General features: G+C 50.5%; 1 protein-coding gene and 1 non-coding gene across 10 annotated transcripts in view; both read right to left on the bottom strand.

The window, feature by feature from the left end:
* The window catches only part of Dnah2 (dynein axonemal heavy chain 2), a 109,968-nt gene that overhangs the window by 44,998 nt on the left and 40,560 nt on the right, over positions 1 to 24,410 (bottom strand). For 7 of the 9 annotated variants that reach the window (XR_010045329.1, XR_010045330.1, XM_063242551.1 and 4 more), the window contains 26 exons: positions 23,676 to 23,832; positions 23,150 to 23,389; positions 22,684 to 22,872; positions 22,342 to 22,489; positions 21,748 to 21,940; positions 18,934 to 19,134; positions 18,697 to 18,853; positions 17,851 to 18,025; positions 17,267 to 17,430; positions 16,230 to 16,391; positions 16,040 to 16,143; positions 13,553 to 13,709; positions 13,307 to 13,389; positions 13,016 to 13,196; positions 12,507 to 12,645; positions 9,016 to 9,233; positions 8,386 to 8,487; positions 7,945 to 8,070; positions 7,567 to 7,677; positions 7,100 to 7,288; positions 6,591 to 6,694; positions 6,298 to 6,487; positions 5,510 to 5,690; positions 4,703 to 4,830; positions 4,226 to 4,378; positions 3,833 to 3,958 (listed from right to left, as the gene is read on the bottom strand). Coding sequence is in view for 7 of the 9 variants with exons in the window: in XM_063242551.1 (XP_063098621.1) it covers positions 3,833 to 3,958; positions 4,226 to 4,378; positions 4,703 to 4,830; positions 5,510 to 5,690; positions 6,298 to 6,487; positions 6,591 to 6,694; positions 7,100 to 7,288; positions 7,567 to 7,677; positions 7,945 to 8,070; positions 8,386 to 8,487; positions 9,016 to 9,233; positions 12,507 to 12,645; positions 13,016 to 13,196; positions 13,307 to 13,389; positions 13,553 to 13,709; positions 16,040 to 16,143; positions 16,230 to 16,391; positions 17,267 to 17,430; positions 17,851 to 18,025; positions 18,697 to 18,853; positions 18,934 to 19,134; positions 21,748 to 21,940; positions 22,342 to 22,489; positions 22,684 to 22,872; positions 23,150 to 23,389; positions 23,676 to 23,832 (4,078 nt within the window). In the remaining 2 variants the exon portion in view is untranslated. Of the gene's footprint in view, positions 1 to 3,832; positions 3,959 to 4,225; positions 4,379 to 4,702; positions 4,831 to 5,509; positions 5,691 to 6,297; positions 6,488 to 6,590; positions 6,695 to 7,099; positions 7,289 to 7,566; positions 7,678 to 7,944; positions 8,071 to 8,385; positions 8,488 to 9,015; positions 9,234 to 12,506; positions 12,646 to 13,015; positions 13,197 to 13,306; positions 13,390 to 13,552; positions 13,710 to 16,039; positions 16,392 to 17,266; positions 17,431 to 17,850; positions 18,026 to 18,696; positions 18,854 to 18,933; positions 19,135 to 21,747; positions 21,941 to 22,341; positions 22,490 to 22,683; positions 22,873 to 23,149; positions 23,390 to 23,675; positions 23,833 to 24,410 lie in introns of all 9 variants that reach the window. The other 2 variants (XM_063242548.1, XM_063242550.1) reach the window with 2 other exon arrangements.
* Positions 11,732 to 11,867, bottom strand: LOC111755750 (small nucleolar RNA SNORA2/SNORA34 family). Its single transcript, XR_002790313.1, has one exon. It is a non-coding gene; the product is annotated as a small nucleolar RNA SNORA2/SNORA34 family (small nucleolar RNA).

Here is a 24,410-nt window from a genome sequence, read left to right as displayed (position 1 = left end):
ATTGCCTGGGCAGCTGGTTGGTCACGGGTTTAGGAGATCGGGCTTTGGGGTCGGCCAGCCCGGTCCCTTGGCTTTGGGCCCCGGGATCCCAAGTAAGTCACCACTCCCAGCCTGTTTCCTCATGCACAGTGTCTGACATGGAGCTCTACATGTTTTGTCTATTATTCAACAAACAGTTATTCAGTCTCTGCAGCACATATGAAGCGTTGTTCTGGCTGCCACGGGTACAGCTGGGAACAGAACAGACTGCAGGGCTCACAACCTGGTAGGAGGACTGGATTCTCCCCCGCCCAGGGCTGGAGATTAGACCCAGGGCCTCCCCCGCGCCAGACAAGGGCTCTATCACTGAGCAACACTGCAGTCGTAATTGTATAAACACTGTCATCCAAGTAAGAAGCAATGCTTACAGAATTAACCCACATGGGTTCCAGATAGTGTGACACTTTTCAACACACGGCTTGCACACCCAAATAATTTCAAGCAGATGCAAGGTGTTTCTGGTAATTTTCAAATACCATTATAAAGGACCTCTCCAATATTACTGCTTCCCACTGAGAACAGGTTTCATTGGTAACTGTGTGTGTGTGTGTGTGTGTGTGTGTGTGTGTGTGTGTGTGTGTGACATGACACAGTTAATGACACTTTTAGTTACTCTCTAATTCAGTTACTCTCTAGTTTCATTTTTGATCTAGGAGTTATGTAGGATTTCACTGCCTAATTTCCAAACATCTGTGCTTTTTCTAACTATATTTTATTACTGATTTCTGTTGTTTAATTCTATTGTGATCATTCTCTGTACAATTTCAATCATTTGACATTTGTAAGTCTTATCATTAACAGCTTAGAATATAGTCTATTTTGGTAAATATTCCATGTGCATTTGAGCAGATGTATACCTCCAACAGTTGTCCAGAATGTTCTATATGGGTCAGCTCAAACCTGTTAAAAGCATTCACATCTATATGAATGAATTTTTAATTCGTTTTCTTGACCAATTCTGGGAGAATTGTCCAGACCTCTCACTAGGGTTATAAATGTGGTTCTGTCCGTGGTATTTTACAGGCTTTGTAGCTCTACTACTAAACGCAGAGTTTAGGATCGGTTCATACATTTGTGAACACTTTTGCTTTGGAAACACAGCCGTCGCTCCGGGATTCTCCTTCACTGTGTCACTGCTGCCCCTCCCCTTCCCTGTTTCTCCTTTCGGAACTCCTGTTTGGATACGATCTGTCCTGGATTGGATCGTGTCTCATTTCTTGCTGTCTACTCCTCTGTTCCCAAGAGTGGTGGTGGGCCTGAGCGTCACGCGTCCCCCACGCCCTTCCTGTGCCAACAACCGAATCACAAGGCTGCCCCTCGGCTACACCCCAACTCCTTGTCCTTCCTTCCTTTTTTCTTCCTTTCTTCTCTTTCCAGACAGGGTCTTGCTAAGTTGCTAAACTGCTTGGGCAGGCTCAGACTTTTGACACTTTTTCCTCCGCTTCTCCAGGTAGAATCATCCTTTTCCAATAGCATTCAATTAGTATTTCATTCTTTGAATGAAATGATAGTTGGGGGGTCAGGTTTGTTTATTGTCTTTGTTTTTCTTCTGGGATAGGGTACTGCTACAGGCTGGCCACAAGCTCCTGGGCTCTTCCTGCCTCCGTTTCCTCAGTAGGTGGGACCACAGCTGCACCACCATGCTTCGCCAGTGATGATGGTCTTTCTGTCTTTTTGGGAGATAGGGTCTCACTGTGCAGTTCAGGTTGGCCTTGAGCTCACTTTGTAGCCCAGCTGGTCTTGAACTTGCAGTGATCCTCCTGCCTCGGCCTCCTGAGTGCTGGGACTACAAGTGTGTGCCACCACGCCTGGCTTTTTTTCCCCCGTTTTGTTTTTTTTTAATTTGTACTGGGCATCAGACTCAGTGCTGGCTCCTGCTAGGCTGGTGCTTATGCCCCGGAGCTAAATCCCCGGCCCCCAACGGTTTTTTAAAAGAAACTTTCCTTTCTCTTTCCATGATTTTCTTCAGTCTGCGTTTTCCTGTTTGTTTTGGCATCTTTTCCGTTCCAGCCCCCTTCCACTCATCTGACGAAACAGGCGAAAGGTCTCCGCAGCCAACGCGTCTGCACTCCCTTACTGCCCCTCTGCCAGGGCTTGTCCTGCGTTCTGCTCTACCCGGTGGGCCCAGGCTTGACCGCTGCTGCCTAGAACTAGGCCTCGGGAAGGAAGCAGGGTCACTCCGGGCCGCAGAGGGGGATCTAGGGCTCTAGCTACTTCTGAAGCGATCCACCTCCTGATTTTAGTTACACATACGCCCACTTCCCGAGGCACCTGATCGCAGGAATGCTGAACTTGGGAAAGATTCCCTTTTCACCTGCTTGCAGCTTTCTTGGGCTTGCTGTGTGAACCACAACTTACTCATTCGCTTCCGTATTTAAAATTTAATTCTAAGTCTCCTCTCCCATTCTCCCTATGCCTTTGGGTTTGTATGATTTACAAATACAAATGCACTTTCGTTACCTGGAGCTCCTCTGTCATCCTGTGAGGTTATTTTTCATCTTTCCCAATGATCGTATTTTTCACTTTCAGAAATTCTCTTGGCTCTTTTTCAACTCTTTTTGTTTATATCTTTTGTTCCTAGCTCAGAGTTTCAAGCTTTGCTTTTATTTCTTTAAACATATTAATACATAGATTTTGTCTTTGGTTTTGGTCTTTCCAATATTGGGGATCGAACTAAGGCCTTTGCACTGAGCTACACCCCAGCATATTTGTTTATTTAGTTATTTATTTTTGAGGTAAGATCTTACTAACTTGCCAGGTTTTCCAGTCTGTACTCAAACTAGTGATCTTCCCGCCTAAGCCACCTGAGGAAACATTTTAAAATTCTGTACCTATTACAGAAGTCTGGGATCTACACGGATCTGACTCCTCTGTGTATCATTTTCTGACTTCCATTCATAGTGTCTGTTTCCTTATGACCATTGTGATTTTTGGCCATGAGTTGCCAATTTTCTTGGACTTTTATCTGTAGGAATTCTTTAACGGCAGAAATTGATATTTCATTCCACCAGAAATAATTTGCTTTTGCTTCTACTAGTCACCTGGGGGCACCAACAACCTAGAACTACTTAAAATTAAAATCTGAGCTTGAATTTTTTTGTTAAATTACACAGTAGAATAAAATTATTACCATAAGCATGAGGTTCAGAAGCCTCCAAGGAGATTTTACCCCCTTCTTTCCACTATCGGAGGTCACACTGGCAAGTTCCAGCTCTGTGTTTATCCAAATCGGGATTCACAATTTCCCATTTACTGCTGCCTGAGGTTTATGTGGCTCTATGTTTTCTGTTTTACCACCAAACTTGGGGGCTTTATCCTCCATTCCCTGGGCCTCTATTTGTCAGAGATTGTGACAGAAAAAAAGATACTTTGTAATCCAGCCACTTCAGGGAGCTCCTGTGTTTACTCCCCACCTCCACACCTTGGTACTCTTGCCCCTTCTGCAATGCCTTAAAAATACATATTTTTAGGTTTTTTCCTGCACTTTAGCGGTGTCAGTTGAAAGGACTGTCCTGACACTTGAGGCTAGTGTAATCTCAGAGACGCAGAGACGGCTAGCGGGCAAAGACGAGGGCTGAGGGATTACAGGTCTCCGTGAGGTCCCAAGCAGGTAGATTAGGAGGGCAGGGGGCTGGGGTCAGAGAGTGGAATATACCGTATTATAAACAAGGGAGCCTGGCGTACTATAAACAAGTACAGGTCGGCTCTCCTACGTGGGGCCTGGAAGCCAGGTGTCCTCTGCCCATGCTGCGCATCCGTGAATGGGATCCGGAGGAGCATTAAAGGGTGATACCTTGCCATAGTCCACGACCGGCAGCTCAATGCTGGGGAACAGGTCTTGCACAATGGCGTTGAACAGCGGCACATCAACTGACGTTAGCTTGGCAATGTTCATGTCTCTCATCGAGAGCAGCAGAACCTGGATGGGAAAGACGGAGACTCAGATCTGAGGAGCCGGCGCCTAGGTACTAGTGAAGCCCTGCACCCTGCAATGGGTTGGGACGGGAGCCAAGAACAGCAAACACTGGAGTTGAGTCTTAGCAATGCAATAGGCAGGATGCGGGCAACACGGAGAAGCAGGCACGAGAACAGGTGTCTCAGTCGGGGAAGGAGGGAGCTGGAACGTCTTAGCGACAGCACGGAGGCCGGTGGCGATGGAGGAGAAGGGCCCTTGGGCTGGGGCTACCTCTTCGTCGCTCAGATCCGGCTGCAGGCGGCGCTTCTTGCCAGCGTAGCGCACGAGGGAGGTGAGGGCGCGGAGGCCGAAGTCATAGTGGTCCTGTTTGGAGAGCTGCTGCACGGCCAGTGAGTAGAGCGTGTACACCTTCTTGGCAAGGATCTAAAACCAGAGGAGGGAGGAACTGTTTCCTTCCCCAAGAGGCCTGCTCCCCATCAGAGGACAGTTGCAAAGCCAAGAAGCCAGGTCTGGGGTTGCTCCACAGACGAGCCTCCTGAGACTCCGAGACGTGTGCTCCCATCAGCTAGACACGTCATGGAAAGGAGACCTGTCTCCCAATTCTTTTCCCCTCACCTCCTCCTGCAGACGACTAAGCTCCTTGTGGGACAAGCTAATTGAGCCTCCAGGGACTAATTATTCCCTCCATCCAGGGAATAATTATGAAAGGGAAATAGAATAACCGGAGAGAAGGGATTATCAAAATACCTTGCAGTTGCCAAAGCCCTCCCCAAAGAGGATGATTTCTGCAATGAGAATAGAATCGGGCACCACCATGGCAATGGGGCGGAACATGGATTTCAGATTTTCGGGCAGCTCCGTGCGGCCAGCGTAGCCTGGAAAACAGCGCCGCCCGTTGAGACTCCCCATGCAGACCCACTCCCCAACCAACCCTTCTTTCCTTCATTTTCTGCCCAACTCCAGTTTCGGGCTGACTCCTTCCGGACCCCAGCCCCGGTCTTCCCTTTCCACTCTGGTCTTCCCGCTCCGTTAGTCTTTCCCTCACTTTCTGCACGGCCCCGTTTCAAACTGAACACACAGCTGCTGACTCCCATCGCTCTAGGTTCTATGTATAGCTCACATCAGTCCTGGTAGGAGTCACAGCTGCTTCTTTGATTCTTCGGGGACCATGAGCCCTCCCCTCCACCTGTTCTTCCCCAGGCCCGCCCCTCGGAGCTGTTCCTGGGGGGCCGTGAGACATACTGGGCCTTACACTGTAGGAAGAGTCTCCCACTCTGCAAAGGGGGTCCAGGGAAACCAGAATTGCGATGGGACAGGGTCACCAAGCCTTAGAAGACTAAGGCTACACATAGACATGTAAGTAATTAGTGTTCCTTTCACAGAGAATGAGACCGCCTCTTTGCCCTAGAAAGGACAGCTGGCGTTTATTCTTTTTGTCGTTAGCCAGATTTCACGTGGCAACACGCTTACGTTGGAAGGAAGATGATACACAGGTACCTGCCCCTCGTATCCAGCTCTGCCACCCAGGAGGCCCATTTATCCCCTGGCACCTACCGGGATTCATGGTAATGAAGATCCCACAGGACCACACCAGATTTATTTCAAAGCCCTCGAAATGGAAGCGAGTGAGGCCAGCGGCCAAGGCAGAGAGGATGGACAGGATCTGCTGAGCGACCACGGACAGCACCTCAATGTTGATACGGTTAAACTCATCAAAGCAGCCCCAGGCTCCACTCTGTGGAGGGACGGAAGGAGGCAGGGGTGAGGCTCCCCAAGTCACCGGGGAGCCTGATCAGCACACCCTTCCCTAAAGTGTTTTTGTATGGAGGGTGGCCTTCGAGGTACAGGGCAAGGAGGGCACCAAGCAGCACTGTCACACACCCTGGGCAGGACTTTCCATCCTGGGGACAGCCCGAGACAGTGGTGAGGAACACGTGAGCTGGACATGCCCTGAGTTTCCAGCAGTTTTGGTTCAGGATCTGACTTAATCTTTACATAATCTTTTTTGTCTTTTTAAGACAGGGTCTCACTATGCAGTTCAGACTGGACTTGAGCTCACTTCGTAGCCCAGGCTGGTCTTGAATTTGCCATGACCGTCCCGCCTCAGCCTCCTGAGTGCTGGGATGACAGGTGTGCACCACCGTGCCTGGCTTCCTATTTTTTGATTTTGCAGGTGAGCAACATGAAGCCTGGGGAAGGGAGAGGCTTCCCGGTTGTAAGAACCTCCTGAGGAAACGCCATGTTATAAGCGAGACAGCACTGTAGCAGCTCAGGTTTCATTGGATTTTCTTGGGACTAAGGCCATGAGAAGGGACCTCCGGGACACTGTGTCAGGTACTGACCTGGGCCAAGCCTGAGTACATTCGGCCCATGGACTTGTAGTCCAGGCCTTCAGAGCAGTTGACCACGATGACATAAAGGCCCAGGGCCTTGCCCAAGTCCTTGACGGTCTCTGTCTTCCCAGTGCCTGCTGGGCCTTTGGGGGAGCCCCCTCGATGCAGGTGCAAAGCTGTGGTCAGTGTCATGTAACACCTAAGAATTGAGGCCAGGCCTTGGTCAGACTCCCGGGGGGCAATCTCAGCTCCGCAGCCCCGACCACAGACCACAACCACCTCGCCCGACCTCCCGGGCAGACCTGTCTGTCAGAGGGGTGATGACCAGCCGGCCTGAGTTTCCCAGGTACTCGTAGCCGTACTGGAACTGTGTATTGGTCTGGCGGATCACACAGTCATCGAGATCCTGATAAGACAGGACAGAAAGAGAGAGGAGCGGGCTGGGAAGAAGTGCGGAGCTGTGGGAGCCGCACCCCGAGAAGGGAAGGGGCTGCAGGGAGACTGGAACTTCTGTGCCAGGTTGGCAGGAGGAGAATTTATGGCCAGAATGGAAAGAGGGTTTAATGTTGCACATCAGCTTTGATCCAGGGCAGCAGCTGCCTGCAGTCTGAGGTGAGGTTACGTGATGTGAGCACAGCCTGCAACCGTTACAGCCCCCTCTGCACTGGGAGGTCAAGCAGCAGAGAATGAGGTTAGGGCACTGTGGTGGGCTGAGTTAGGGTACTGTTACATAGAGACTTCATGAATTTAGCTAAAGCCTTAGGATCGGTTTGAGGGCAGAAGATTAGGGAGCAGCGGTCCCTTCTGGCACCTTCTCCCAGTAGAAGCGCAGCTGGCTGAGCCAGTCGAAGGAGTTGACATCCATGAGGCTGCTCTTGTAAAGCTTCTCCAGCACATCCCTAGCATGAATTTCTATTGTCACCAGAGCCACAATTTTAAGCCGCATGATCTTGGTCAAATTTCCCCTGATGGCTTCTGAATACTTGTTCAGTATTGACACCTGTGGGGTTGGGGGAGCGAAGCTGGATCACCCCTCTCCTCGGCCTAACCAACCTGCAGCCCAAAGCTGACCCCACCCACTGAAACCGCTGCACCCAGTCTCAGCAGGCAGGAGACAGCCTAACGCTGCTCCACGTCAAATTCCGCTTAGTGGGTTTCTGTCGCAAGCCACCCTGTCTGCCTCTTCACAACAACAGGCTTCTCCTGAACTCCTATTCCAGTCGCTGCCCTCCCGCCCATTCCAGCTCCGGGCCTAACCCACACCTAAGGAGCTCCCACCTGCTTCTTCTTCATGACCTTGAGGATTTTCTTGTCAGCCCGCTCTTTGGCTGTCAGCAGGCACTTGGTTACATCAGCTGTCCACTGGATCTGACTGGTTGTGATCACCATCTGGGCAAATGCAGAAACTGAGTACAAGGCCCTGTCCTTGGCCACCATGCAGCCCAACACCCAAGCTAGGGCCCCTCCAGAACTACGAGCTCAGGATGCTGATCTGCCCTGGAGGGTGGGACACGTGCCTCAGGTCAGCAACTACAGGCCAAGTGCACAGGGTACCACAGCCCAAAGAGACAGAAAAGAGCCTCCATCTTGCGAGACTCTAGAGTGTTCCTTCTGTGTCACCTTTCGTGGTTCCCATTTGTGGTGGCCTCAGCTCACCTGGCCAGCCCACTCCTTCACCCACTTGTCCCTCTTGTTAAGGAACTTCTTGAGGGCCAGGCGGCAGTTCCGGAGAAGGTCCCGCAGGGTTAACTTCATGGCCCGTTCCACATCCCCAAGCCAGACCTTGGGGAGAGATCAGAAAGGCTCACCTTCAGGCTCGAAGTTCCCTAAAGGAAAGGTGCTTGAGAAACAGCACGAACTATGCAACGGCAGGTTTGGGTCCCCAGTGGAAACAGAAGCTGGGAGCCAGGGTATCTGACTTCTAGAGAGACACTCAGAGTCCAGGCAGAGGCTACAGCTGCCGGGAATGGCAGGTGGGCACAGGTGGCCCGGGAGCAACTAGCATCCCTGCAGAGATCTTCTGCTCTCACAGAACCAGGCAAACTTTCTGGAAGGAAGCGGAATTGACCTGGTTCTTAGACCCTTACCCCCACTCACCTCCACAGGCCCTTCTAAGAGCACCGGGTGGAGGAAATCCACGTACTCGCCATCCCCCGAGAACATTCCCGCAGCTTCCCACTTGCTGCCGGCTCCCCCCATCTGCAGAAAAAAGCAGCTGTCAGGGGCTGGCCTGCCTACTCTCGGCATCTGCCGGCAAGTACAGGGGCCGCTTCTGAGGGACATTTCTTTTCCTGCCCTCTCAATATTACCAAGTCTACAAAAGTGCTGGCCTGGGAGAATCTAGAATCGTTAATTATCGTTAATAATCATTTCGGTGGATGGCACTATCCCTTCCAAAACCTTGGAGTGTGTGTGTGTGTGTGTGTGTGTGTGTGTGTGTGTACTGTAGTGCACTAGGGATTGGACCCAAAGACTTCACACTAAGCTCTATCTCCAGGCATTTTTTATTTTGAAACATGGTCTCACTAAATCATTAAAGTTGCCCAGGTCAGGCTCAAACTCTTTTTTTTGGTACTGGGACGAGCTCCAACCTGTGAGCCTATGGCCTCAGCTTTCCAGAGTGCGGTGGGATGACAGGTGTGTGCCACTGTGCCTAGCTGAAATTTACTTTCCTGACAGGACCACCCCTCCTTTGCCCTCTATCCCAGGATGCCCACTTCTACTGGCCTTCTGCATTTTCAGCAATTTGATGTTGTCAAAGCACTTTTTGAGGTGAGGCTGCACAGCCTCTGGGTTGCGGGACTGGCCCAGAATCTCCAGCAGGTCATCATTGGACAAGAAGTAGAAGCGGGGGAATATATGGCGCTTGGTCTCTAAGTACATATCCAGGGACTTCTGAATATCCTCCAAGATTGTGTTCATCTCTATCAAATTATCCAAAAGGCCTGAGGAAAAAAAACACTGAATGACGTTTGACGGCCTTTCACCACTGCCCTGAGAAGATCCAGAGCCCCTGCTCACTCTATTTTGCCAGCTCTTGATTGTTGGGGTTCAGATTGCATTAGGGTTTCAGAAGCAGAGGAGTATCCCCATTCCTCTATCATGCTTATCCCATACTGTTAATTCACTAAGAATTACTCCCACAGCTACTATACCTGTTACAGCTTCTATGTTAGGGATCTTATGACCTTACTAATTTGATTCCCATCAGTCCCAAAAATGCTGTTCCTTTCAGAAACTTGAGACTACGCGGTGAATCCAAGAGCTTCTAAAACTGGAGATCGTTTTTGCAAAATCTAGCAGGTTAAGTCATTAGATTTAAGTATACATCACACGCACTCAATGGAAGAAGTCTACATCCCCTGGAGTCACCTGTGTCCCTCACACGCAGTGAAAGGGCACCAGACTGGGGTCCAGGGCTCTTCCACTCTAACTGCAGTTCTTAACCTTGCTGGCACACAATTAATCTTGCTGAGTTTCAACCTCTTTTTTCAGTAAAATGGCCACAGGATCTATCTCAAATAAAAAAGCCCAAAAAACAAAAACAAAAACCAAGCATGGTGGCTCATGCCTGTAACCCCAGTGCTTTAGAGGCCGAGGCAGGAGGATCACTGCAGGCTCAAGGTCAGACTGGGCTACACAGTGAATCCAGGCCAGCCTGGACTAGCAAGATGCTGTCTCCAAAAGAAATCAAGATATTAAACAAAGGGGGCTGGGGATTTAGCTCAGCGGCATAAGCGCCTGCCTTGCAAGCAGGCGGTCGTGAGTTCAATCCCTGGTACCGATAAAAATGAAAAAGACAAAAAAAAAAAAGATACTGAACAAAGGGTTGGAGACATAGTTTCACGATGGAGGACCACACACACACACGATATTGAACAAAATGTATTCACACTTATCCATTCCCAGTGATCTTAGTTTCCTCCCATCCTACATTTCTAAGTCTTAGGTCTTTTGTATGTTTACATGAATATGGGCCCAACATGCATCCATTTACCTAGGAATGTCTCCAGTAGTATTCCATTGTAGAAAGAAACCGTGTTTCTTTCATTTTTTGTTTTTTGCTTTTTTTTTTTGGTCTTTTTTGTTTTTATCAGTACCAGGGATCGAACTCACGACTGCCTGCTTGCAAGACAGACGCTTATGCCACTGAGCTAAATCCCCCGCCCCAAGAAACCATGTCTCATTAATCCATTCACCAGTTGGTGGGCATTTGGGTCGTTTTCAAAATATGGTTGTTACAAATTGTGCTGCTACAAACACAGGTGTACATATACTGCTGTGGCAAGATACTTTTAATTCTTTCAGAAAGATTCCCAGAAAAGGAATAGCTGGGTCAAATGGGACCTTTAGTCCTATTTTTGAGGAAGCTCCACAGTGGTTGCACCAGTCTGCACTCCCACCAACAGTGGGGAAGGGCTCCTTTTTACCCACCGCCTGCAGGCATTTGTTATTGGTTGATTTCCTGGTAAGAGCCACTGCTTTTGGGGTGATATGGAATCTCAACATTCTTTTAATTTGCATGTCTTGAATGACCAGTGATGATGAACATTTTCTCATATATTTATTTGCTGTTTGTACTTCATCTGAGACATGTATATTCACCATAGATGCCCAACTGTAGACTGGATCTCCAAATTTGGGTCATCTAAATTTTTTTTAGTACCCTTTTTTTTTTTTAATTTTAAAGAGAATAAAAGCAAACGAAACAAAACAGAGTAAAACCAAATAAACCAAAATGATTAAAATAATATAGGATTTCAAAATAAGATAATAGAAAATCAACAATGGCTACCATGCCTTTTGTTATCTTCAAAATCGCTGTCCAGACCATCAGACACAGGCAGGCCAAATTAACCAGACAACACAAGAACTACGTTGCTTCTCTGCTTCTGTTGTTAGCTTTTCATAAGCTTCAGGTGCGTGATTTCTCATTTCTACTATGTCTGTGTCTCCTGAAACTCATTCTGTGTGGGTTGGAGGTTTGAGATTGGGTTTTGCTTGTTTGTTTTTGTTTTTTGAGACAGCGTCTTGCTATGTAGTTCAGGCCAGACTTGAACTCACTTTGTAGCCCAGTCTGGTCCTAAACTTGGAAAGATCCTCCTGCCTGAGCCTTCCGAATGCTGGGATTACAGGTGTGCGCCACCATGCCGGCTCTGAGATTGAATTTTGCTCCTCTGTCTTGACCTTGTCCTCCGTTCCTCCAAATAAGCCCACTGCTGCCTCCCATTGTCCGCCAGTCCCTCGGGTAGGGGGACTGGTCTAGGCACCTGGGTTCCCACCATCCTGGGTTCCTGGAGTGGTGGAGAGGCACAGGGAGTTCACCAATGTGCCCCATGGCAGCAGAGCTTCAAGGTGTGGCCCGCGGTGGGCTCACCAAGTCACTGGGGCCTGCTGGGGTGGAGCCTTGGAACACGGCTTCTCAGGGCCGCAGTGGGCTCTAAGCCGTTTCTTCCTAATGCATTGATCATTGCACTTTCAAAGTCCTGAAATGGCCAACGGACCCTAGAAAGATTTGTCTTCAGGCTCTTGTTTGAAACCAGCAGCTCTTGCAAACCTCTGGCCTGAATCAGGGCCATGAAGTCTTAGGTCTTGATTGGTTTTCTCCCTGCAGTCTGCTGCTCCCGAGTGGGAACCCTAAAGTGGTCTTCATCCTTCAGTATGCACACAGACCATAGCTTCCCGTGACCACGAGTGGAAATCACAGAAGGACCCAATAGCCGTGGACCGGTGGGTTTGTTCTGTATCTTCAATGACAGAACTGTTTTACTGGCTTTGCTTATAATTTGCTGCAAAATGTGCCTTTGTTAACTGTTTCCCTTTGTGGGTGGAGTCGAAACAGGGTCTCACTGCATAGTTCAGGCTGTCCTTGAACTTGCTACGTAGCCCTTGCCTGCATCACACGTGGGTCAATCCTCTGGCCTCAGCCTCCTGGGGGCTGGAATTACAGGCTTGGGCCACCATGCCCAACACATCAGGTTTTGAACCCAAGGCGGTCTGATTCTATATCCCATAACCACTATGTTACATTCTATTCACATAATGGTTGAATTTCATTCACTAGCCTATTATTTAATGCTTAGAAAAGACAGTGGTGACAGGAAGTGCTATGATAGAGGGCTACAGAGTCCGTCTTTATAAACGAGGCATGTGGCCGTCCCCTCCCACACCTGTAGAACCAGCTGAGGAGCCCAGGCAGGCGAAAGGCCAGAGCTCACCTGGGTAATGCGTGCTCCGCAGAGCATTGCTGTCCTTGCTCATTCGGTCCATGATGGATTTCCAGTTATTGTTGACCTGGTCAAACAAGGCTGATTCACTGGGCAGCTGCTTGCGGATGTCCTCTCCTAGGAAGATGTTCTGAGGGCAAACGACTGGGGTGAGAGGTGCTTCCCCTGCTGTCTCCCCACTCTGCTCCCTGCTCCCAAACCAGGGATGCCAGCTGAGTGGGAGACACGGAACACTGGAAGCTGACAGTCCAAATATCCAAGGTCTAGGGCTTGTATGGGAATCGGAAGTCAGGTATAGCAAGGTCCAAGAAAAAAACAGAATAAGAATCTGATAAAAAGAACAAAAGTAACAGAAAAGGAAGGTAAGGCACTAAGGGCCAGACAGCTGGGACGCAGACAGAGCTGGGACAGTGCCATGGCTACGAGGGCACACAGGCAGGTCCCAGCCTCACACCGAGCAAAGGCAGGAAGTGGGAGGCGTGCGGACACCGAGTTCTGACCTCTAGGTACATCCACTGACGCTGCACGGTGAGCACCGTCTCAATAACCTCCAGGATGAGGGAGAGACAGCGTTCCCAGTGGTCCACATCCTTCTCGAAGGCCTTGACAAAGCGCGACGCCTTCATGGTCGATAGGGCTACCTGGTTATCCTCCAGCACCTGGAATATCTCTTCTGTACCTCTGGAACACAGGGGGTCAATGTAACAGCCCATGCCATCTGCCGAACCTTGATCCCCACTCTCCACCTTGTTGGCGTGGGCTTCGCCCCTCCCGGAACTCCAAGTCCCTACCTCAGCCGGTGGTGGCCCTTATCTTTGTAGGGTACTATGTCTAGCTGAGTCACATCCCAAGTCTTGGCAATGTTTTGTAAGGCCTGTGAAGACAAATTGGGAGACAGCACCCGGTAACTAGCCCCAGAGGAGGAGGAGGAGCTGGGAGGATCTTCAGATGGATGCATTCCAATGGGAACGCACAGCAGGAGCCTGTGCTCCAGGAGGCTTTGGGAGTGGAGAGGGCGGGCAAGGCTGGTGTCCTACCAGTTCTATGGCCAGCTCTTTGGTTGCCGAGGCAGAGATCTCCCCAATTTTCTCTACATGCTGATCCATTCCAAGCTCCACAATCTGCTCCAAGGTGAAGCTTTCAGATTCCTGATCAAATACCCGATGGATTTCATCCCTGACCTGGTCCCAGTGCCTACAACCAAGAACGAGAGATCTGATCAGGAGGCTGCACACCAGAGCTTACTAAAAGGCATCAGTATCATTCCCTGGGGCCAAGGACCTTGTTCAGCAGAGTATTTACCGATGTGAGGCCCTGAAAGAAAAGAAAAGGAAAAAGAAAAGAGAAATCACTCTCTGTGCCTCTTCCCTTTGGAACACCATGGTTCTGGGTACATATTACTTCATGATGAACAGATTTTACTAAGCAGCCCGTATGGTGCAGCCTTAGGTACCTCAGGGAACACAGAGATTGACACGACACCCTCTAGGAGCTGATTCCCTGGAGAAAGACTTGAGGCAGACATGCAACGAAACACTCAGTAAACTGTCATGGATCATGCACTAGGGCACACGCTTTACATGAAATGTCACATTTAAATCTCATGACCCATTTAAATTAGGAAGCATGATTATTCCATTTGGAGATGAGGAAACCAAAGCTTAGACTAGTTAAATAACTTAAGCAAACAAAGGGGTTAGGCTGCACTTAATTGCCGCCACTTAAGAGGGGAAAGGCAGCAAAAACATACAGGAGGCAATACAAAAAAAAAAAAGAAAGAAAGAAAGAAAAATTATTTTCTCCTAAGTGGGTAGACAATGATTAAAATATCACTCAATGCTTCCTCTATCATACAGTAAAGTCTAGATCTATCTAGAAGAGTTAAACTTGAAAAACAGTATTAAACAAAAGCATTGTATTTGCAACTTTGAAATAAGAAAGGTCTTTTCAAGCAAGGCACAGAAGCAAACACCACCTTGGCTGCATCAAAATGCAACCTTCTGTATGACAAAAGACACAAGGCTTAGCCACGAGAGATAAATAAAGTGGGAGGACACAGGAGGAGGGAGCCCCAGGGCAAGGAGCCAGTCTGGATAACCCTGGACATTGCAAGGAGCAGGGGCGGCACAGGCTCTCAACACCTGTACGGCCACGTTCACAGCTGGTGGCCAGGATGTGGGCAGAATGAACATAAGTATCCTTCAAGCAATGAAAGGATAAAGAAATGCAATATTTATACACAACAGAATACTATTTCACTTTTTTTTTTTGAGACAGGGTTTTACTATTCAGTTTAAGCTGGCCTTGAACTCACTTTACAGCCCACGCTAACCTCAGACTCACAATGATCCTCCTGCATCAGCCTACCAAGTGCTGAGATGACAGGCATGTGCCACCACAACCAGTACATTTCATCTTTAAAACGAAAGGAATTCTGTCATTTGTGACAAGAGGGATGACCCTGAGGACTTTCTGTTACGCAGAACACAAGAAGACAACTACTGGATGACTTTACTTACATGAACAACCTTTTTTTCCCTGGTACTGGGAATCAAACTCAGGACTTTGCTCTTGCCAGACAGGTGCTTGTGCTGCGAACTATATCCCCAGGCCTATGTGAACAATCTTAAAAAGTCAAATTCACAGAAGCTGAGAGAATGGTGGTTACCAAGGATGGGGGTGGCAGCAGAATTGGGAGATGGTGCACTAGGGGTACACAATTTCAGTTCCCTATGAGGAGTAAGTTTGGACATCTGCGGTGCAACACAGTTGTTATAACATTGGGTTACATGCTTGAAAATCGCCAAGTATACATTTTAAATAGTCTCACCACAAAAGATAAGCAAGTGTGATAATGCATATGTTAATAGGTTCAGTAGAGCTATTTCACAATGTTTGCGTATTTTGAAACATCATGGTATACATTATAAATATATGCGTGTATATCAATTAAAAAATAAAAGCCAGGGCGTATGTCTGTAATTCTAGCTACTGAAGGCTGCAATAGAAGGATCCAGCCTCACCAATTTAGCAAGACCTTGTCTCAAAATAAATAAAAAGGCCAGGTGATCTAGCTCAGTGATGGAGTGCCTCTGGGCTCAATCTCCTGTTCCAGAGATTAAAAAATAAATAAATAAAAATAGAAAATGTTGGGGCTGGGGATTTAGCTCAGCAGCATAAGCACCTGCCTTGCAAGCACATGGTTGTGAGTTCAATCTCCAATACCGATTAAAATAATAAAATAAAAATGTTAAAAATAAATAAATTTTAGAGCTGGTGGCAGAGAGGGGTGTGGCTCGGCAGTAGAGCACTTGCTTAGCATATCCGGGCCGGGATTGGATCCTCTATTCTGAAATAAATAACTATAATATAAATATATATGTGACTTTTTTGAAAGGGGAAAAATATGCATATTTGAGAACAAAGAAAAAGGAAACGCTGTGGATGCTTGAAAGGGAACGGTCAGAACCCGAGGTGACTGGAGGGACAGAGCCGGGGCTCCGGGGGACCAGGAGCAGCCTCACCTCTCCCTGAGGGCGGGGTTCCGCAGGTCAGAGATGAGGGGCATGGTTCTCTTGAACTGCTCTATTTTGGAGCGAGTGGCTTCGATAACTTCCCAGTTTCGATCCTGAGCGAAGTGGGAGTCGTCAGGGCCCCGCCAGGGCCCCCTTCCCGCAGGGCCGTCCCGCCTGCTGGCGGTCTGTCTCCGCACACCTTGTACTCTTTGGCCAGCCTTGTGAGGCGCCGGAACAGCCCGTGCGCCGTGGTCTCCATGGCCTCCGTCTGCAGGGTCAGGAAGCGGCCCGTCTTCCACTGGCCCCAGCTCTCCTCCCAGTCCCGCGTGATCTCCCAGACCTGCTGCAGCGCGTCCAGCTCCTGCCAGGGCCGAGCAGAGGCGGTCAGGGGCAGCAGCACCTGCCTGCCTCCCGGACAGCCAGCCCCAGCCGCGGAGGTCCGGCTCATCAAGTCCTAAGCACATGAAAGGAGCCTCAGCGCCATTAGGCATTAGGAAATGCAAATTAGAACCTCTGAGATATCACTGGCACTCACTGGGATGGCTAAAACAAAAAAAAAAAAGATGTTTTTAGAGTGAAATAGTGTTGGCAAGGGTACAGGGAAAAGCACTTGTACATTGCTAGTGGGAATATAAAATGGTGCAGCTGCTGAGGAAAATAGCTTGGCGGTGCCTCAAAAATTTAAACATAGTTACCGTATGCTCCAGCAATTCTACTGCTAGGCTTCCCACAAGAATTAGGAACAGGTGTTCAAACAAACACGGGAGCATGCAAGTTCCTAGCAGGACTACTTACTACAGCCGAAAGGCAAAAACAACACGGGGGCCATCACCTGGTGAGTGGAGGGACAAAAGGTGGTAAGTACAAACCATGGAGTATTATTCGGTCATCAAAAGGGAGAAGTCCTGACACAACCTGGGGGAATCTTGAAGACACTGTGCTAAGACACCAGAGACAAAGGGCCCCATGTCATACGGCTCCCTTTATATGAAAGGTTTGGAGAGGACGAATCCATAAACACCGTACACTGATTTCTGACTGTGATTGGGAGGAGTGGGGAGGAACTACTCACAGTACTATGATCTCCTTTGGGGTAACGAATGCTTTGGAGCCAGACAGAAGGGAGGGCTGCCCAGGTATAAGTGTGCTTGCTACCAGGGTCTTGGCGGTCCCTAGGAGCGGCCTCCTGCGCCCCGCCCCTCACCCCTGGTTCCCCCGGCCCAGCTCGGCACACACCTTCTCCAGGTTCTGGAGGTCTTTGGAGGCCGGCTGCTCGATCTTGAAGATGCCCAGGTTGGAGCGGAGCGCGTTCTCCTCCTCCCGCAGTGCCATCAGCATGGCCCGGGCCTGCGCAATCTGATCCAGGGCAGCCGGGTAGCCCACGCTGCTGGTGAAGGGGCCTGGGGGGTTCGAAGCGCAGCTCAGCTTCTGCTGCAGTCCATGGCCCGTCCAAGCGTGGTCATGGGTGGCCTACCTTGCGGGCAAATTACTTCCCCCCTCACATGAGCACAGGAAGGGAAGGACAGTAAAAAGAAACCGTGGGCCCCCGAGGGCGCTGGAGGAGCTGGGTAAGGACTACTAAACGTCGCCCAGGAACCGGCAACGGATGGAACAGGATGGCGGGATGAGAGCCCTGGAGATGTGGCCAGGGCTGCTGCCAAGGGGTGAGCGCCTGCCTTGGCCCTGACAGAAGTGGCGGAGCTGCGGCTCCTTCCTGCCCCACCACTGTGCTGGCTCCCCCCGTCCTGTGCTGACCTTTCCAGGACACAGGCTGGCACCCGGGCCTCAGAGGCAAAGGCAGCAGGTGGGTCAGGAAGTACCTTTCAACTCAAACTCCTCCAGCAGGTTGTGCGCTTTCTTCTTAAAGTCATCGGCGGAGAGGATAAGGCCCGTCTTGAATTTCTCTTTGTGTTTCTTCAACATTTGCTCACTGTCCAGCAGAATTTGTTGGAAGGTAACCCACTCCCCATTGAGTTTCTCCAGCATTTCCAGTACCTGGGGCCGCCGGAGAGGGGAGGGTGAGGCCGACCCATCTGCAGGAGGTCTGTCCTTCTCACCAGTGCTCTGTGTGTGTGCACCTCACGCATGCTAAGCAAACATGTGCTCTTATTTCTAAGGACTCTTTCCTGATTCACAGGCCAGAGTCTATGGATACATTTTTGTGGGGGAGGGGAGCAGGACCGACATTGGGGGAGACAGGCTGACCAAGCTGACCCTGAGTTGCTGGGCTCAAGTGATGCTCCCCCCTCAGGCTCCTGAGTAGTATGACTAGAGATGCAGGCCAGCAATATGCTCATAGATGAGCTTTTCTTGTACAGTGAGGCCCCAAGAAATTAAGCCATGGTTTGCTGGGGTTAAAAGAATTTCAGGGGACTGGGGATTTAGCTCAGCGACATAAGCACCTGCCTTGCAAGCAGGCAGTCGTGAATTCGATTCCTGGTACCGATAAAAATGAAAAAGACAAAAAAAAAAAAAAAAAAAAAAAAGAATTTCAGAAGCTGACCGGAAATACTATGTAAGTTAACTTTGCCGCTCAAGGGCTTCACAATCCTGAGCCTTCTCACTTAGTCATTTCTCTGCACTGCCTCCTGACAGCACCAGGGCCCCTCACAAGCTGCTGCTGACACGGGTGTGGCTCAGGTGAGCCAGACACCAGCAGGACTCACATCGTCCGCAACCGGCACCTCGTACTTCTCCAGAATGGTGAACTGTTCGTGGATGGGCGGGATCTGGGTCTCCAGATTGGGCAGGTCATGCTGAAGGGTTTCCATGAGCTGCAGGCTGACCCCCAGTTCCTCCAGGGTCTGGGGAGGGTGGCTGATCCTAGAGGTAGGCGAGGGGAAGCTGCAGCAGCAGGCCTGGGGCTCCGGCCCTGCGCACCCGCCCAGCCACGCCGCGCGTACTTCTCCCCGTTCTCCTGCAGGTAGCTGTGCAGGTCCAGCAGGTGCTTGGCTGCCATCTCCTTGAGCAGACTTGTGAACTTGTTCTGCCACTCGTTGCAGTGCTGCACCAGCGAGAACTTGAGGTGCGAACAGTCCAGCAGCACAAACTGGATGTTGAGGACCGTCTCTTCCTTCTGCACGTTGTTAGCCACCTCTGTGTAGCTGTGAGGGCCCGGAACCCCGCTAGCACGATCCTCGGCAGCAGACACGCCCCTACCGCAGTGTCCCCGCGCCCTTCCACCCAGCCCTGCGCGGCAGCTCTGAGGCTCTTCCCCTTGGGGGTGTGCCCCACACCAACCCGTCCCACCATGCTGGTTTCCCAACTTCTGACTAGAACAGGGTGGCAACAGGTCTTTCCTTGGCACCCAAAGCCTTCCGTTTCATAGGCTCACACTGTGCTGCTTCCTAGCCCCGGCCCCCGGGAGTTCCCATTTTTAGGGACAAGGTCTGTATTGCTCATGCTGGCCCCAAATTCCTAGCCCAAGTGACCCTCCTGCCTCAGCATCCCTAGTAGCTGGGCTTAGGGCCGCGTGCCCACCTCTGCCTGGATGGACAGCCCCAGGATGACGTCCTTCGTGTAACCACTCCTGGGTGCGTCTGGCTGGAAATTCTTGCCTTCTGCTATTCTGAGGAGCTGATATTTATTTATGGTTTTGAGACAGTGTCTCACTATGTAGTTCAGGCTGGCCTTGAGCTCACTATGCACCCTTGGCTGGTCTTGAACTGGCAGCAATCCTCCTGCTTCAGCCTTCTGAGTGCTGGGATTATAGGCATGTGCCACCACACCCCGTTTATACTGTGAATTTTATTTGTTTTGCTTTTTTTTAAGACAGGATCTTGCTATGTAGTTCAGGCTGGCCTTAAACTCACTATGTAGCTTAAGTTGACCTCAAACTCACAGCAATCTCTTTGCCCCAGCCTACCAAATGCTAGGATGGCAGGTGTATGCCACCATGCCTGGCTATTGTGGATTTTAATTTTTTTTTTATTTTAAAGAGACTAAAACCAAACAGAGTTAATCAGAGCATAACAATGAAAGCAATACAGGAGTTCAACACAAGATAATAGGAAATCAACAATGGCTACCATAACGTCTCCTGTTTTCTTCAAAATAGCTGTCCATACCATCAGACATAATAAAACCAAACAAAACAGAATAAAACCAATCAAAACAGAAGATTGAATAAAACAAAACAATAACATGGAACAAAACAAAACAATCATATTGAATTTCAGAAACAAAACAGAAGAAAATCCCCCATATTTGCTACAATGCATACTGCTATCCTCTTAATAGCTGCTCAGACTACCAGCCTTAGGCCTGCAAAGTCAATCAAACAACACAAGCACTAAGTGGTCTTGGTATCTGTCTGTCCTCTGAACCAGCCGGTTACTTGCGGGGAGTGAGCGGGGTGTGTGCTTGTCTCCCGGCCTGCACCCCACAGTGGGCTCATGGGAAGAGCAAACTGGCTTCTTGTTACTCCTCTCAGGCCCAGCATGGCTTGTGCCAGCTCACAGGAAGGGCAGATTCTACTGCAGATTTTAAATGTCCCCAGTCTTGATTTTAGTGGGAGGTTGTGGGAGCTTTACTAGGTAGAGCCTGCCAGGAGGTTTTCCAGTCTCTGGATTCATGTTCTTGAAGGCGGTAATGGGACCCTGGACCTCTCTTCTCTTTCAGTCCCACCCATGAAGTTTGTTTCTGTTTTTGTTTTTTTGGTACCAGGAAGCAAACTCAAGACCTTGCACTTGCCAGGCAGGTACTGTGCCAATTAAGCTGTCTCCCAGCTGCCAGCCAGGAAGTTTATGAAACTACTGTCATCATGATGTAACTCTCCACGAGCCCAAAGCAATGAAGTGAATTGGTCACGGATTAAAACTTCCAAAGCTGCAAGCCAAAACCAACTCTCTCCCACCAAAAGTTGACTGTCCCAGTTATTTGTTACAGTAACAGAAAGCTGACCAACACGGATCCCACCCAGCTGCCTGCTACCTCCGGACCTTTACCGTAGCGTGCGTCACACAGAAGCTGCACAGTAAGTTACTTAAGAGTTTTAACAGTGCTTTCCTAAATATTTAGGGATCTTCCGTTGTCTGGAGGTAGGTTACATGGTATGTGTTGAGGAGGAAAGAGGCCCAGAGAATATAAGAAACCTGCTTAAGACTGCTCAGGGAGGCTGGGGGTTTAGCTCAGAGGCACAAGCACCTGCTCGGCACGCGCAAGGGCACGAGCTCGATCCCTGGTATTGAAAACAAAGCAACAACAAAGATTACGCGGTGAGTTAAGTGACACAGAGGGACCCGAGCCTTCCTCAGCCACCACAGCCACAGCTGCCAACACCCTCGTCCTCCCCGCGGCACCGTGGCCCACGGGGGTAGAAGGAATCTGTTCTTTTCTCTCTCGAATCTTTGACTTCTCGTGCCCTGTCAGACAATCATGTGGAATGCACGAATGAATGAATGAACGGACCACTGATCTAGAGGCCCGAAAAGCTGCCAGTTAAGATCAGAAGTTAAGAATCAGCCTCAGTTGCGTCCTAGCCCGCCTCCTTCTGTCTTTCAGGTCTCTAGCCCTGCTTCTTATGCTGTTCTCCCCCAAACAATGGCTTCTCCCTAAACCTAGCCCAGCTCTTCCAAAGTCTCTATTTTTGAGGAGCAAAGTCCAGCCTCCTCAGCCCTGCGGTCCTGCAGCTGGGGACACGCTGTCCGCGCTGCCCAGTTCCTCCACGGTTACCGCACTGCCCAGCTCTTCGGACTCCCGCACCTGCCCTCACTCACCGGGCAATGTCCGCATCAAAAGAAGACACGGGGGGGTTGAGGCGCTGGTAGCGGCGGATGAAGGAGTCCTTGTTGATCTCCCAGATCTCCCGGTACATGTCCCAGGTCTTGAGGTAGTTCTGCAGCAGGCTTGCGTTGTTGGTCATGCCGGTGCTGATCTGGACCTGGATCTTCTTGATGTCCTCATCTCGCTCTTCGAAAGACACAGATTCTTCTCACTGGTGCCCACCCACTCCCAGGCTCCAGCCTACCCTGGGCGCTGCCCTGGACCCTCCACTCCAACGTTAGTTCTTCAAAGAAGTGCCAAGCGTTACAAGGCAGAGGGGGAGGCAGTATGTGAAGGTGTGGCTGGGTCTCCTCCCCAGGACAGAGGCTTCTCTCCTAGCCCACCTCCAGTCAGCACCAACCCCGGTGCCCGGTTTCCATGACATTATTCACCTGATCCCAAGCCCCACTGACGGCCCTGCTCCTTCCCCAGTCTGGCCCCTGAGCTGGTTTTCCACTCACCAAGGTGATGACTAACCCAGAACAACCCTGGTCTCACCTCCTGTCTCTGCACAGCCCCTGACAGCCCCACACACGCTGCCCACTTACCCACGATTGTATGGATGGGGTCCCGTTGCATTTTGCGCTTGATGAGGATGTCGGGAAGGTGGCGGAAGACAGAGATGGTGGAAATAAGGTGGCTGCCGATGTCATTGACCACACCTGCCAGGGTCTGCAGGGTGGGTGAGAATTCCACCTGTGGGGAGCACAGTGGAGATGGCCTCGGCGTATCCCACAGAGGGGACAAGCCTCAGGACTGGTGAGGCTGAACCCCTCAGGACCAGATCTGGGGGCCCCTGGAGGGAGTCAAGGATGAAAACCAAGTTCAGAGGTGGGGAGACTGATAAATGAAGTTTATTTTTGGCCTGCGGGGGCCACAGTAGTTCTCACCTGTGCCTCACCTCCCTGCACGTCAGTCTTCAAAATGACAAGAACTCGGAAAAGTGGGTTTGGAGTGGTCTTCCCATCCCCGTTGATGGCCTTGGACAGCTCCAGCAGTGACCACTTCACGTTCAGGCGCAAGGCGTCCTCCATCATGTGGTCCAGCCGAATCGTGTACAGCATCCACTGCTGCTGAATCTGGTGGGCAAGGGGACAAGAGAAGCCCTGAGGGGAGGCAGGGCAGGCTCTGGGAATGAGAACGCGCTGACCGTGAGGGACAGGCGGCTTAAACAGAGGGCAGGACCCTGGATCCCGAGGAGGAGGGTTGAAAGACTGCAGGTGAGCCCAATCCAGGCCAAGAAAAGGATGCTGAGAAACACGTGTGGGGGGAGAGAATGGTCCACTGGAACCAGGGACAGTTTCTGTCCAACACAGAGCCCCAGGCAACAGACCCCGACCTCTGCCCCTACGCTACCTCTGCGCCGTCGTTCTTGAAGACCTCGTAGGAGTTGGTCATGATGTTCACCACATCCTGGTGCAGTTTCATCAGTTTCTGCTGCACGGCTTCCCGATGCTCCCTCTGGTCTTCCTCAAACTCCAGGTCCCGGTACACTCGTTTGCCGCTAATGCGAACCAGCAGAGTTTCCGATATCTCTTGGGCCCGCCAGCCGATGGTCAGAGTGGAGGCTTTGAAATCATTCACGATCATCTGCACCTGGAGCCAGACCCCACCGTGTTCACGGACGGCCACCTCCCTGAACGAGCACACCTTCCAGGACTGTCCTGGCACCTGGGACCCTGGATCTTCCTCCCATGAGGGAGTTGCAGACCCCACAGACCTACCTTCCCTGTCCTCCAGCTAGAGCTGCTAATGTAAAACAGTCCTTCCCCAAAACACTTTTATGCTGCCCCCAAGTCTCTCCGCCACCACCCAAGACTCATGGGTTGGTTGCCTATTTTTAGCGGCCTTGCAGGCCTCAGGGTCTCCGGCCACGGCCCACCTTGCTGGCATGTATGCGGCACTCCGTGATGAAGAAGGCACTGGCCCCCTTCAAGGCCCAGTTCAGGTTCTTGAGGCCAGGATGGATCTTCTTATCCAGGAATCGGATTCGCTCTTTGAATAGGGCCTGTTCGTCTGGGGACAGCATGGCGATAATTCTGTGTATCAGAGAGGACCATTAGCTGGTGGGGACAAACTCTGAAGACCTTGCAACTCCAGGAAATTGAGTGGGGGAATGTGAAGGTTCAATACTAAACCAGTGGTTTGGAAGAGACTTCCCGTGATGGGAGAAATGTTCTAACGTGTGTGCTGTCCAATATGGTAGCTACTAGTCACATGTGGCTGGGGAGTGCTGGAAATGCAGCCTGTGCCAGTGGGCACCCCTGCTCTCAACTGTAATGAGTTAATTTACATGGAAATAGCCACACGTGGCTAGAGGCCACCACACTGAGCGCAGCAGTTCTAAATACTCAGACAAGACCACTTGTTCCATCCCCTTGGACTTGCCCCGAGCTGAGTGAGAAACCTGCCCTAGTCTGAGTCCCCACCCCTCAAATCACTATGCTGGAATCCTCACTTCTAAGGCAATAGCATTAGGCACAGAGCCTGCAGGAAATGGTTAGGTCATGACAGTGAGCACCCATGAATGGAATTAGAGCCTTGATAAAGCAGGCTGGAGAGAGCTCTGCGTCCTACGTGTGAGGACACAGCAGGAAGTGGCCACTAGTGACCCGGG

The sequence above is a fragment of the Cavia porcellus genome, unplaced genomic scaffold, assembly GCF_034190915.1.
Source record: "Cavia porcellus strain 051 isolate PalLab524CR breed Dunkin Hartley unplaced genomic scaffold, mCavPor4.1 scaffold_32, whole genome shotgun sequence".
Lineage (NCBI taxonomy): Eukaryota > Metazoa > Chordata > Mammalia > Rodentia > Caviidae > Cavia > Cavia porcellus.
This window is presented reverse-complemented; position numbering and strand designations above follow the sequence as displayed.